General features: G+C 47.0%; 1 protein-coding gene across 1 annotated transcript in view; it reads left to right on the top strand.

The window, feature by feature from the left end:
• The window catches only part of LOC308160189 (paired box protein Pax-7-like), a gene marked incomplete at both ends in the record, with an annotated part of 95987 nt that overhangs the window by 22065 nt on the left and 59294 nt on the right, over positions 1–14628 (top strand). Inside the window, one exon of the mRNA XM_080534084.1 lies at positions 11602–11801. Within this exon, the coding sequence (XP_080390210.1) occupies positions 11602–11801 (200 nt within the window). The remainder of the gene's footprint in view (positions 1–11601; positions 11802–14628) is intronic.

Raw genomic sequence — 14628 nt, forward strand, 5'->3', positions numbered from 1 at the left:
GTTGTTTATTTTACTTGATTGTGGTGCATGCGTCCGTAAAATCCTCATAAATTCGCCAAAAGTTAGTAGTTTACGCACAGCGTTACCGAAACGGCTGCTGTCTGAAATACATCAAGCCTGGCCTTGTTTGAAAGATGTGTTTCTTGTGCTCAAAATGGCCGCTTCCAAAATTTACAACGCCCCTTGTATCAGCAACCAATCACTAAAATAGATAGGTTGCATTCTTTTAGAATACGCGATTCTATTGGTTGATGCGAAAATTCTCGAACGTGATTGGTTGTCGTGTCCCATGTGACGCGGAAGGCGGAACTAGCCTCTCCACTCAGCCGTTTAACATTGGCGACCTACTGAACTTTAGGGACACTTTTGGGACACTTCCTATGTAGCCAGGGGAACAGAAAAAGACACACACCATCAGTGGGATGCCAGCTTTCAGACAAAAGTGATTTCAAGTCTCTAGCCCAATGTATCACCAAACAGCGCTCAATTTAGTCAATCACTGTGACCCACCGTTTAACATTGGCGACCTCCTGAACTTTAGGCTCACTTTTGGGACACTTCCTATGTAGCCAGGGGAACAGAAAAAGACACACACCATCAGTGGGATGCCAGCTTTCAGCCAAAAGTGATTTCAGATCTCTAGCCCAATGTATCACCAAACAGCACTCAATTTAGTCACTCACTACCCCTCCCCACTCAGCCGTTTAACATTGGCGACCTCCTGAACTTTAGGCTCACCTTTGGGACACTTCCTATGTAGCCAGGGGAACAGAAAAAGACACACACCATCAGTGGGATGCCAGCTTTCAGCCAAAAGTGATTTCAAGTCTCTAGCCCATTGTATGGCCTCCTGTGGCTAGAATTCATAACTCCCCTCCTGAGTGAGCTAGAGGTCTGGTTTTCACAAATGTCGAACATCTTCGGTCGCGCCTAGCAGAAAAAACTCGACAGAGTACGGGTGCCAAGCCCCTTACGAATGACCTCGTCGAAAACGGTGCGTCTCTGCGCCTCGGAACGGCCGCGCTGACCGAAAAGCATTTAAAAATAACTCAAATTCAGGCTTCTCGGCCTAGGCACTTCAGGTCAAAGTACCGCTGCGTCGCAACCGTACGAGCCACAGACCCCGTTCTAATATTTCCTGAATCGGCTCGGGCCCGCCGAACACATATCCGAGCCCCGACTCGGTTGCGGCGCCAGTACCAGGTTCTGTCCCTCTCTCACACACAGGAGAGGCAGATGTGCTCACACACCAGTACCAGGTTCTGTAACTAGGCTTGACACAAGTGTGTGTGTGTGTGTGTGTGTGTGTGTGTGTGTGTGTGTGTGTGTGTGTGTGTGTGTGTGTGTGTGTGTGTGTGTGTGTGTGTGTGTGTGTGTGTGTGTGTGGCTGGCTGGCTGGCTGTAGTTCTGTGTGCTGATTACATGGTGGTGCCAGAGGTTTGTGAGAGAGGGAGACACTTTCTATTCCATAACAGCCACTATTTGTAGCCTGTGTGCATTTCTGTTCAGTTTATGTTATTCAGTTATCAGTCAGGTGTTTAGGATGTTTATTGCTAATGGTTTGATTAGGTTTTGTGTTTGTGAATAGCAGTTTCAAATAAAAATGTTTCATATTTCACAATACAAAACTTTGAGTCTGTTTTCCCGAAAATTTGTTTTTATGTGTTTGTCCACACACTTGTCCACACACAAGGATTTTCCTTGCACCAAAACAGACCAAACTTTCCACATTTCTTCCTATCCATATTCTGCTTCTCTGCACACAAGAGTTTGATGATATATCATTCATAGCCCTGTTTATAGTACATTTTATACCAAAACCATGGCGAAAATAGATTTTTTTATGACTATGGACAGTATTTCCTGATGTATGGGCTGATACGAGGACATAGACACAATCTGCTGTGTGCAAAGTTTGTTTTCTTATGTGTCAACATAAATAAAAAAAAATAAAATAAAAATTGACAAATATGATGGTGTGAGTGATCCTGGAGATTTGGGTCCAATTAGCATCTAATTTGCATAATAAACATAAACAATAATAAATTCAGAAAACTTGCAATACATTTTTTCATAGTTTTTATGTACATAACAAACTGGGAATGTGTTCATAGTGATATCTATTTTCTTTCTTTTTTTGCCTATTGGCAAAGTCTAGGGGGGGTAGCCTCCCCTTAAATGAATCTTATTTGGTTCTATTAGTAGTTGTGGCAGTGCAACCCCTCAGAAGTGTTTAGTTATGGCGTGTTGTGTGTGGGATTCTTTTTTAAGTAATCTTTTCTGAGTGGGGCAGTCCCACTCATATTTTTCATTTTATTTTTTATTTTTTATTGACAGTACAGTATAGATTATGACAGGAAGGATGGGTGAGAGAGAGAGGAGGGATGACATGCAGGATATGTCCCCGGCCGGAATCGACCGGGGAACCTGCGGTTACATGGTCGACGCTTAACCCGCTACGCCACCTAAGCGCCCCTTGTGTGTGGGATTCATCCAGGTATTTCTTCTCTGGTTGGGGGGGGAAGCGAATGGGCAAACTGTGAGGCTTGTCTAAGGATTGACCTAGCTTCAAGCAGATCTGCACCCCTATCCTCTCCCCTGCATTACCAGCCAACAGAGAGACACGGAAATAGTTTCAAGGAAATGTCATCTCCACTCCTACTACGTTTGAGTCCAGATTTCACTTTCACTTCCTCCTTCAGAGGAGACGGCTTTGAACAGCCCTTATCGTGACACCACGGTGTGACACCAGCAGGAGGAGGAGGATGAGGAGGAGAAGGAGGAGGGGTAGGAGGAAGAGGAGGAGGAGGAGAAAAAGGAGGAGGAGGAGGAGGAGAAGGAAGTGGAGGAGGAAGAAAAGGAGGAGGAGGAAGAGGAGGAGGAGAAGGAGGAGGTGGAGGAAGAGGAGGAGGAGGAGTAGAGGGAGGAGGAGGAGGAGGAGGAGGATGTCCCTCCCTTGGCACAGAGATGTAATTCGAGGTCAGCACCATCACTTTTTTTGGTATAGCTGAGCGAATCACTTTCAGTGGTCAATGAATTTAAAAGCTCTATCCTTCGGTGCAGTCGCTGGCCTTTTTTCGGTGAGGTAAGACGGCTTTTAAAGGTCTGATCCTGCCCTCCAGGGCCACATCTTGCATCCTCTCTAACGGGTACCTGCCTCCGAGCCCAAAGATGAGCCACAGAAAAGAAGCCGCGAGAAGCGAAGCGACTTGTTATTAGGGGCGGAACTGCCGTGTCTGGGCTGGGAGGCCAGTGGAGCCAGGCAGTGTTCAGAGGCAGTGTTCAGTCATCAGCCCTTTAGCCCCTGAGGCCACAGTGGCCACTCTCTCCCTCTCCCTTCCCTTTACTCTTTCCCTCACTCGCTCTCTCCATCTCTCTCTCTCTCCACTCCCCGCCCCCTTGCAGAGCCAGCAATCTCCACAGCTCTTGTAATTGCTGCTTCACAGAGGGGGCAGTTAGGGACTTGCGCCCTCCCTCCCTCCCTCCCTCCTTTCCTCTCTTCCTCCCTCGCCCAAGACTGCCCTTGCTCCCCCACATCTCCCCCCATCTCCCCTCTCCTCCCTGTCAACCCTCCCCCACCCCCCCCCCCCCCCCCCACCCCCACAATCTGCTCATCTCTCCTCCTCCTCCTACTCCTCCTCCTCCATCCTCAGTCTCTGTGCATATCTAAGAGGAGCAGCGAGAGCCGGCAGTGCATCCATCCCTAATGTGGAATGGCTTACATGCAGGGGAGAAGCCATGGGCTGGATTAAGGGGGCCTGTGTCTGGAGAGCTGAGCCTTCCCAGGCTGCCAAGGAGACGATTTGGAGAAGGATCAGCCTCCGCAAACTGCCCCCCCAAACACTGGGGAATAAATAAAAAAAGTTCCCTTAAACTCTCCCTCCCAGTGCAACGAGGAAGAGAGAGAGAGAGAGAAAGAGAGAGAGAGAGAGAGAGAGAGAGAGAGAGAGAGAGAGAGAGAGAGAGAGAGAGACAGAGAGAGAGAGAGAGAGAGAGAGGCCTAGTAGACCTCGGAGTTGCCCATGAGCCGAGACAGACCGAAGGACGGACGGACGGGCGGGCGGGCAGGCAGGCAGGCAGACAGACAGGCAGGTAGAAAGGCAGACAGACAGACAGACAGACAGGCTGGCAGGCAGACAGACAGACTGACAGGTACAGCTGGCCTAAAAGCGTGAATCACATTCAGGACAGCACTATTTATAATAAAGGACCTGAGGAATCCTGGACGTGTTTTTTTCTCTTGTAGTTCCACCCCCAGCAGCAGGGGGGCGACAGAGTGTCCTCTCAAACGGTGTGTTCATACACAAGTGACAGACCCACGACACTCCATTTTATACTCTCGAATGAACCAGAATGCATAGAAAGTTCCCGTGTTAATGATGATCATAGGAGGATTCTGAAGATGTCAAGTAAAAGGTGTGAAGATCTGTGCAGCGCCTCCTTGAGGTTAAGCCTTGAATTACATGTCCGTCTTCTCAGGTTCTTTTTATTAGTGTTTCTCAAGGGGGCTGTACTGTATGTATTGTATGTACTTTATGTACTGTATGTACTGTATGTGTGAGCATCGCCACTGGGGAGTCAGTCACGTCTTTGTCAGGGTGTCCTAGCGTGGCACCACCGGACCCTTGGCTCTGTTCGCCGTCCTAATCCTGGCGTTTTTATTAGAGACAATGCCTCAACTCTGCGGTTTATCGCATCACACGCTCTCCTCCGGATCGGCCACCTAAACGTACACCCAGTGGTGTAGTCTACGTGATACGCAGGACTACGCCGTATACCCACTAGGAAAGGACAAGGATTTGCGTATACCCACTAGAAAATGCGCGAGGATACGTAACAGCGTTTTGTGACAGAACTTTCACTTTCATTCATAAAATTCACCCCGTCTGTGTTACGAAGCACTTACTTCGAACTTTCTGACATGTTTGTTATCGCATAACCAGTCGTTCAGATTGCTAGTCTCAGTATTTCCCCTACAGAGCCTTGGGGTGGGCGGGCCGCGAATTTGCGAAACCTAGGATGGTAGGGGGAGGCAGCCAATGAGGGGGCAATGAGGGAGTGCTTCGCCAACCAATCAGGTAGCGGTATTGCCCTGCCTCCCCTTACCATCCTAGGTTTCGCAAATTCGCGGGCGGGCCAGACCTCCACACACAGCTTCGTGCCGCTGGAGAATGATTTTGGTTTGTTTTGTGTGCGCGTGCGACGCGAGAGAGTTTTTGCAGGGTGAAAGCTCTGCAGAAGAAAGTAAGCAAGTTGAAACGTTAGCAAATATAATTACTGTGTTCTGACAGAGAAAGTTGGTTCAAATTAGTCGTTATTATTGTGATTAGAAAGTGTCTGATTATAGTTTCATGGTGTGAATAATAGTGTCAAAGAACTAGCAAGCTAGCTAGCTCAGAAGTGATTAGATGAGCTAGTCTGCTGCACACATGCCAGCTAAAGAGCTAACTGGAGGCACTTTATTATTTTACTTAAAGTAGATATACAATCTTTCTTATTCTGCTAGAATTGGGCTTTATGGTAATACCATAATGGTATATTTACAGTACATGGACAGTGGATTGAAGCATTGGAACAAACCCTCACTCATTGGAAATGTCTGTTTTTTGTAGTTGGACATACGATTTTCTTACAGGTGAGAGAGTAAGTAAAGACAGTATCTGACTGCATTGCCCACAGCAACCCAATATTCAATTAGAATTATGTTATGATTTGATATGAATTCAATGTATACCTCTTATTAAATTATAAATACTCTGGTTGTTATGTTTGCCTTTTGGTTGACAGCAAAAGAGGGAAAGAGGAGGATAGGGAGGGAGAGAAGGAGAGAGCAGGATGGTGTCGGCACACCAGAGAGAGAGAGCAAGAACCAGGTGAGAAAGTGGACAGGTAGTCAAGACCACATAAGTAAGTAGCCTTGAGAACCAATGGTTCTGGAGCCTAACGGCCCATAGGGAAGGAGCCTATCTCCTGTTTCTGTAGCGTGAGGCAGCTTGATGTACAAGTACAGTCCATGCCACCCCCCCCCCCCCCCCCCCCCCAAGGCAGCAAACACTGGTGTAGATGCATACTGTATGCATAAGTGAGTGTGGTGATGCTTATGGGGTGTCGCTACGGGACAGGTGTCGCTCTGACTGGGAGGGCAAAATCACAGTATACCCACTAGAAAAAACTAGACTACACCACTGCGTACACCCAACGACGCTGAGCCCTAATTGAAACGGGACGGCTGTACAATATGTTCTGAAACCCGATAATCTGCCCCGCTGATAGTTATTTTAAAACGCCGACATGGATGTATAGTATATTGTAGGTGTGTGTGTGTGTGTGCGCCTGTGTTCACATACGTGCATGTGTGTGTGGAGCGGGGGGGGGGGGGGGGGGGATGGGGGTTGTTTTGTATGAAATGAAAATCAGCTGCACACAATACATACATTGGGAATATCTGCACACTGCCAGTGTTTTTGTCTGGGTGGCCCGGGGCCCTGGTGGAAGAATAGTGCTACATGAATCGCCAAGGTGGTCTGGGGAGATTAGCAACAGCCCCCACCACACACACACACACACACACACACACACACACACACACACACACACACACACACACACACACACACACACACACACATACACACTCCACTCTCAGCTCCAGTCCCCCCCGAGGGCTGTGTGTACTGATGCAGGATTGTATAAACACAGAAGAAGAAAAGAAGACGTATAAATAACCACACAGTGGAGGAAAATGATATCCTCTTTTTAGAGGGAGCCGTCGGAGGCCGCGTGTGTCAGTGTGAAGCCGTACAGTCATCCCGCCATCTTCCTCCGTCTCCCTCTGTGGAGCGTTTCTCCACGTTTTCCCGGAAGGGAAAAGACATTTAGGCGAAATATCTCACCGACACCTGCGTTTGTTGTTAAGAACTCCTTGTGATTCAGATCCCACGTGTCTGATAAGGCGACTGTATCATAATCGGGTCAGTATCGCTCTGTATACTCGATACCGCTAGGGACGTGCGGTGATAACGGTCAAGGTCAAGGTCGTTTTGACTTTGCTGATGGCTATGAACAGCCGTGGGTGTTGATAATTCGGGGCCCCGCTGGGCTTGGTTGCAAAGCAAATGCAGCCCGACTGGAGTCGAGCCGGCGTCTCTCCCCGCTAAGCTAAAGCCTGGTTTAGCCCCTAGAGCTAAAGCAGGAGGTGTTCAGGTCTCAGGAAAAGTTTTTTTTGTCGTTGTGCTAAATCGCCAGCGCTGCGCTCGCTACAGAGCACCCACACCTGTCGGACGTGCGACTATTGCCGCCCGCTTAACTGTACGTACATGCGTCACCACCACCACGACGACTTCGAGTTGGAAAGCGTGTCGTTTCAATTCACGTGTCGTTCTCTTTGACAACTTCGGAAAAAAGTGAAAACTAGCTATTCGGAAAAAAACGTCACATGTCGTTACGTTATCGTGTTATATGCAGGGGTGCACATAACTTTTTGGGGCCAGTGCTCAGAGGAGCACCTAGGGATGCTGCTTGGTGCTCCCCGAGCTCACGAGTCACGACCCGTCCCACAGGATGGATGAAAAAGGGATACATGGATAACTTATATTAGCAAAACGACATTTATTCATAAATAAAGATGAACGAACAAATGATTGTGTGCAAAACAAAATAAACAAATGCAAAATCAAATGACTGCTCTTTAAGCATGAAAGTCTGTCAGACTCCTTTAAACACAATGAAATCAACTGACATCTCTTTAAGCACTAACTGAATGTCTGTTCTTTAAACACACTGAAATCAACTGACATCTCTTTAAGCACTGCTCTGTTCTGTAAACACTGAAATCAACTTTTCAACAAAAAGTTACAGCCTAATAAAGGCCTTTGCACACCAATGCGTGCGTTTTCGCATGCGTATTTTTTAATCCGTCATCCGAAAAAAACGTTACGCACCGAGACCTTGCACACCGGTCCGTTGCGGAGTCCGTTGCGTTTTTTTACGTTGCGAACTTTCAAATCCCATTCTGCAGCCAGTGGGGGTTGCTGTCAGTTCTCTGTACCTCTCTATACCTCTCTGTCTCCATCCCTGAAAAAAGTCCATCTCTGCCTCTGTGTTCTTATAGAGCTGTGGGTCTGGGCCTCATGGTAATGACTAGGTAGGGCACAGCGGGAGGAGGGGAGGGATGACAGATACTAAAATCTTGTGCCACTTCCAGACGAAGGGGAGGGAAATGTGGGCAGGCTGGGAATGACTGAGATTAACCACGTTCCTACCGGGCTAGCCCACCTATGCTGCCTCCACACCCAGCTGACAGACATGTCTATCTAACACAGTACAAGTACACAGTGGTGTAGTCTAGTTTTTTCTAGTGGGTATACTGTGATTTTGCCCTCCCAGTCAGAGCGACACCTGTCCCGTAGCGACACCCCATACGCACCACCACACTCACTTATGCATACAGTATGCATCTACACCAGTGTTTGCTGCCTTGGGGGGGGGGGGGTGGCATGGACTGTACTTGTACATCAAGCTGCCTCACGCTACAGAAACAGGAGATAGGCTCCTGCCCCCTAAGGGCCGTTAGGCTCGAGAACCATCGGTTCTCAAGGCTACTTACGTGGTCTTGACTACATGTCCACTTTCTCACCTGGTTCTTGCTCTCTCTCTCTCTGGTGTGCCGACACCATCCTGCTCTCTCTCCTTCTCTCCCTCTCTATCCTCCTCTCTCCCTCTTTTGCTGTCACCCAAAAGGCAAATATAACAACCAGAGTATTTATAATTTAATAAGAGGTATACATTGAATTCATATAAAATCATAACATCATTCTAATTGAATATTGGGTTGCTGTGGGCAATAGAGTCAGATACTGTCTTTAATTACTCTCTCACCTGTAAGAAAATCGTATGTCCAACTACAAAAAACAGACATTTCCAATGAGTGAGGGTTTGTTCCAATGCTTCAATCCACTGTCCATGTACTGTAAATATGCCATTATGGTATTACCATAAAGCCCAATTCTAGCAGAATAAGAAAGATTGTATATCTACTTTAAGTAAAATAATAAAGTGCCTCCAGTTAGCTCTTTAGCTGGCATGTGTGCAGCAGACTAGCTCATCTAATCACCTCTGAGCTAGCTAGCTAGCTTGCTAGTTCTTTGACACTATTATTCACACCATGAAACTATAATCAGACACTTGAATGAATGAATGAATGAATTAATGAATGAATGAATGAATCGTCTTTATTGTCATTGCTACAGTACAGGTACCAAACAACGAAATTTAGGAGGGGTGGCTCCCCTGGTGTTAGGAAAGGGGAAAAAACACTTTTAAAAAAATCACAAGAAGGGAAGGAGCTGGTTTACATAAATAAAGGCTATGTACACTATCCACTATACTATACTGTACAGATAGACGACTAGGGTTGTCATATTGCACAATAGTGTTATTGCACATTTATTTAAAGTGTCGCAGTTTGCAGGCTTGAAATGTACATATTTGTGCCTCAGCACTACACCTGATTTTTTCAGTCCAGCTGGCTGGCGAAATGAGGGAGTGCTTCGCCAACCAATCAGGTAGCGGTATTGCCCTGCCTCCCCCTACCATCCTAGGTTTCGCAAATTCGCGGCCCGCCCACCCCAAGGCTCTGTAGGGGAAATACTGAGACTAGCATTTTGAACGACTGGTTATGTGATAACAAACATGTCAGAAAGTTCGAAGTAAGTGCTTCGTAACACAGGTCTACGGGGTGAATTTTATGAATGAAAGTGAAAGTTCTGTCACAAAACGCCGTTACGTATCCTCGCGCATTTTCTAGTGGGTATACGCAAATCCTTGGCCTTTCCTAGTGGGTATACGGCGTAGTCCTGCGTATCACGTAGACTACACCACTGCAAGTACATGTAACTAGTATCTGTATGAAGGCAGACAGACAGACACATGGACACAGCAGACAGACACATGGACACACAGACAGAACACAATCACTAGTCTACGAATGAATGAATGAATGAATGAATCTTTTATTTCGAACATGATTTAAAAAATAAAATAAAAAATAAAATAAAATAATAATGCCAGTCTAATCTTTCGTAATCAATACCATTCCCGATTCCAGTCTGCTCTCCAATACTCTGCCATATTCTGTCTTTATATTCTGAATCTTTGTAATCACGGCTCTTTTTTTCATAAAGAGCTTTGTGCTCTGACACAAGTAGTATTACTATTAGCTTCTCGGAGGCCATCTCTTTCTCTTATCTAGTCTCACTTTACTTTACCTCAGTGGTGTCTCTCACTATTTACCTCAGAGATGTCTCTCACTGTTTACCTCAGTGTACATTCGTACGGTGGCCAGAGTTGGCCAGAGTAAAAAAAAAAAAAAAAAAAACTACTCTCAAAACGCTTTTGACGGACGCGAAAACGCAGAAAATCGAACCTGTTGCGTTTTTTTTTTTGACGGACGAATAATTACGGATTGGTGTGCAAGCGTGGTTGACACAACATGAGTTCTAATTTATTTTTTTAACGGACGTAAAAAACGCGCGTAAAAAACGCGTTGGTGTGCAAGGGCCTTAAGCATTTATTTATGCTACAAGCTTCATCATCATCATCACTGCTCTCTTGACTGCTGTAAGTTATCACTGTCCTCAATTTCAACCATGGTAGAGGATGTTGTAGGCTATCACTTTAAATAGCTCATTATTTTGATTGTGCAACAAAGTCTTTTTTTTCTTTTTTCTAATAGAATTCCCAACCATATTCCCTGGGTCAGGGGTCTAGGTGCGATAATGAAGCTGTAAAACAAACGTCTGAACGTTTGAAAGCTTCAGTGAAACGAAACGTGTCCCTTGGTGTTGTTTTTCCTTTTAGCGACGAGTCGTTCGGGACTGAATTTTCACGTGTCGGCGTGATAACCATGCGATACGCGATACGCGGAATGAAAGTACGAGTTACGATACTTTCCGAATGTTTTCGTGAGGGGAGTCGCCGTGGTCGTCGTCGGTCGACTGTTGTGATGGATTACTCGTCGGGCCTTCGGCTGAGGGGACGGCAAATAGTTACTTAGTGGGGCTTGCTTCTTGGACCCAGTTGTTGGTGTGCAAAAGCGCCTTCATGCGGCTGATCTGCCGCGCAGCATTCATTTTGGCGACGCATGCGCACTGGCGCGCACCAGTTATGTGCACCCCTGGTTATAAGATCCCCCCCGGTCCTTTCTTCTTGTGTCCACGGGGGCTGGGCCGGGGCTCAGGTAGCTTGGCCGCCATCGGTGTGTGAATGTGGGTGCGAATGGGTGAATGAGAGGCCGTATAAATGGTAAATGGACCGACTTTAGCGCCTTATTCCAAAGCGCTTTACAATGGTCTCTCATTCACACATTCACACACCAATGGCGGCAAGCTACCATGCAAGGCGCCGGCCCCGCTCACTGGGAGCAATTTGGGGTTCAGTGTGTAAGGACACTTCGACATGTGGCCAGTCGGGGCTCGAACCGCCGATCTGCCGACCTTGCGATCATTAGACACCGACTCGACCTCCTGCGCCACAGCCACCCCCTCTAAGTCCACAGCCCCTGTAGAAGTCAGTGCATTCACCATTTGACCTTGTTGTTGTTAGGTGGCCGGATGGACGAAGGCTCGGACGTGGAGTCGGAGCCGGACCTGCCCCTGAAGAGGAAGCAGCGTCGCAGCCGGACCACCTTCACGGCGGAGCAGCTGGAGGAGCTGGAGAAGGCCTTTGAGAGGACGCACTACCCCGACATCTACACCAGGGAGGAGCTGGCCCAGAGGACCAAGCTCACTGAGGCCCGCGTACAGGTACTGGAGATATGACACACACATGACATACACACACACACACACATGACATACACACACACACACACACACACACACACATACACGCACACACACACATACATGCACACTAATTTTCCGTGTGCGATGCTGTTTCTATACTGTATGTATGGTGTGTCTTATCTCCCTGCTCTATATGTCAGAGGATGCAGAGTTGGAATCGCACCTCCTTGGGTTGGGTGCCAGTAGAAGGATCTGGTATCTGGCCGTGCCAGACTAGAGGGTCATGAGGAGGCCACTGAGATTGAGATAGATATTTTCTTTTTTTGTCGGGTGATTTTGCTGTTACATGGGCACATAGTACTATTTGTCCGATAGGGCGTTGAGGCTATGTCCTATAGCTGTATTTCACAGTCACTCTGTTGCTCATTGGATATTGTTACACGTTTACGGCGGCCCATCTACGACGCTTTGTGGTGTTGTGTTTTTATTTGGGGTTTGGTGTGTTTTTTTAGACATGTCATTGCTGTTCTTTAGGCACAGAGTGTAATTGTAGGGTTTGGCGCTTTTATCTTTGGTAGTTTCCTGATGTGGATATCAACAACAGCGGCGAAACCAAGCCTTCCCAGTTCGGGAAGGGATTTGTTCACAGAATTGGCACCGGTCTTGCGCCATATTTTGGCACCGTCCTCAGTGGTTGAGAACCTACCACCGCTCTCATCGCACGTATCCATATTTCTGAGCCTCGCCGTTTATTTTTTTTCACACCCGCCACATATTTATCCGATGAGTCGTACTTTTTATTCGCACAAACGTGAAAAAAAAAATTCTTCCCTCACATACTCACATAAGACCTCAGCTGTTCCCCCAGACCAGCTTGGAGAGCGCTCTTTTCTTCTCACTTAAGTACATTTTGACAGCTCTTCTGTTCTCGACGCTTTTTTTTTCTCTCCTTCTCCTCCGATGCTGAAGAAAAATACAGTAGAGTTATGGCAACAGCTGTTGTATCGGAGGAAAGGGGGGGGGGGGGGGCTCGCGGGGGATAAAACGATCCGGTGATGCATTCCTGATGGATTTCTCACTCCGGACTTCTTGGCTGGGATCTTTTCTTCCCACCACTTTCAAGCCTCCGCCGCTTTCCCTTGTTAAGTTCACTGCGTATTAGAGAGGATCTCTCACCCTCTCCTGGGAGCCCCTCACTCCACCAGAAACATGAATCAATCAAGGACTTGACAAGGGAAAAGAAAGGGGGCCCAGGAGCTGCCCTCCTTTCAGCATCAACCCCCCCCCACACACACACACTCTGCTCACACACCTCTCCCCCCCCCCCCCCCCCCTCACAGTCTGCTCACACACCTCTCCATGAGGGTCACTAGCCAGTCTTGGGACTATAATGGTGCTTTTCCACTACAGTGCCAGCCCGGGTCGACCCGGGTCAGCCCTGTTCTTTGGCGCTTTTCCATTGAGCGGCCCGTGTCAGCACGGCACGGCACGGTAAAATAGTTCTTGTTCGGGATGGGTAGCGAAAGTTGGGAAGGGTACTTTTTTGCCAGGCTGCGTGTGACGTGTGACGCTGCACACCGTTGATTGGTCAATGGAAATCGTCATCCCATGTTCATAGATTTCATCACTAACCGCCATTTTTTAATACCACAACAGATTTCGCTCTAGGAAAATGTCACTTACTGTTTCTGTAATAACGTATTAATAAAGATTAGAAAAAATATGATAACCATCGTATTATCTTAGTTTAATGTCATTTCAATGCATCATAGAACTTTTATTTACAACAAGCATAACAAAAAATCGCTATTATGTTCCTCAGTCCAGCGGCAGTCAAATGCCGGTAGATTCGCGTCTTGCTCTCTAACACATGTCGGCGCTGTTTCCCTGGTTGCGAGATCTAAACTACTAGAACTGAAAGCGGCAGATAACAGGCAGGTAACATCCATATGCTGTATATATAAATAATGTCGGTGTCGACCGTGATAGCAGTGTCGTATCGACACCATTCAAATGGTTTCAGATTCCATGTCCTCTCCCCTATCCGGACACGTTTGAATTGTTATCCTAACCCACGGTAAACCACAGTTATTAACCCGCAAAGAGTGCCTCCGGGCACCGTGTTTGTCCGTGAATAACACCGGCTATGGAGGTGGTACAAACACAATACTACTTTGCTAACTTCACCATCGGTATACGGTCATTTTGAGCCCTGAACCACCGCGCTGACACCCCGAGAAGTTATGCTTTTAAACGTAAACTCAATGAACCGGGAGTTCACCCGCTGCTGCAAGCGTATCTATAACGAACGCGGAGATTGAATGAGCCCCGCGTCAAGTCAGCCTTTCCGTAGAAATACGTCGCACCGTTATATATCTAACGTTACATGTTTTAAGGCTGATCTGTGCATGATAGTGCTGCATTATGTTGATCTATTTATATCGATCTATTCTTGCCAATTCCGTATTACCAGAGGAAAGGGGGAAGACTAAAACACTTTGAATGGGATAGATAGGACTTTCCGTTCAATGGAGGAAGCATGATACTCGGGAGTTCTCGCTTTTCCCCCCGTTGATGTATTAAACAATCTAAGAAATGTAATCAGAGCAGTTGTTACTGTGTAATAGTATTGATGGATGTGCCATTTTTGATGGAGAGCAGTGAGCGGATGACTTGATGTGAGCATGTATTTGACTAATGCCGATAGTCTTGCTCCGAAACCGGAGCTGTCTACAGCGGATTCCACAACGTTCCTTCAAACTACCGTAATTCGTGAACTATATGCCCAATCTAAAAAATTCAAACAGTTTCTGAAAGCAGAGAAGTTGCACTTTTTGAATAGTTG

This window comes from Nansenia antarctica (genome assembly GCF_963989245.1).
Source record: "Nansenia antarctica genome assembly, chromosome: 6".
NCBI classification, from domain to species: domain Eukaryota; kingdom Metazoa; phylum Chordata; class Actinopteri; order Argentiniformes; family Microstomatidae; genus Nansenia; species Nansenia antarctica.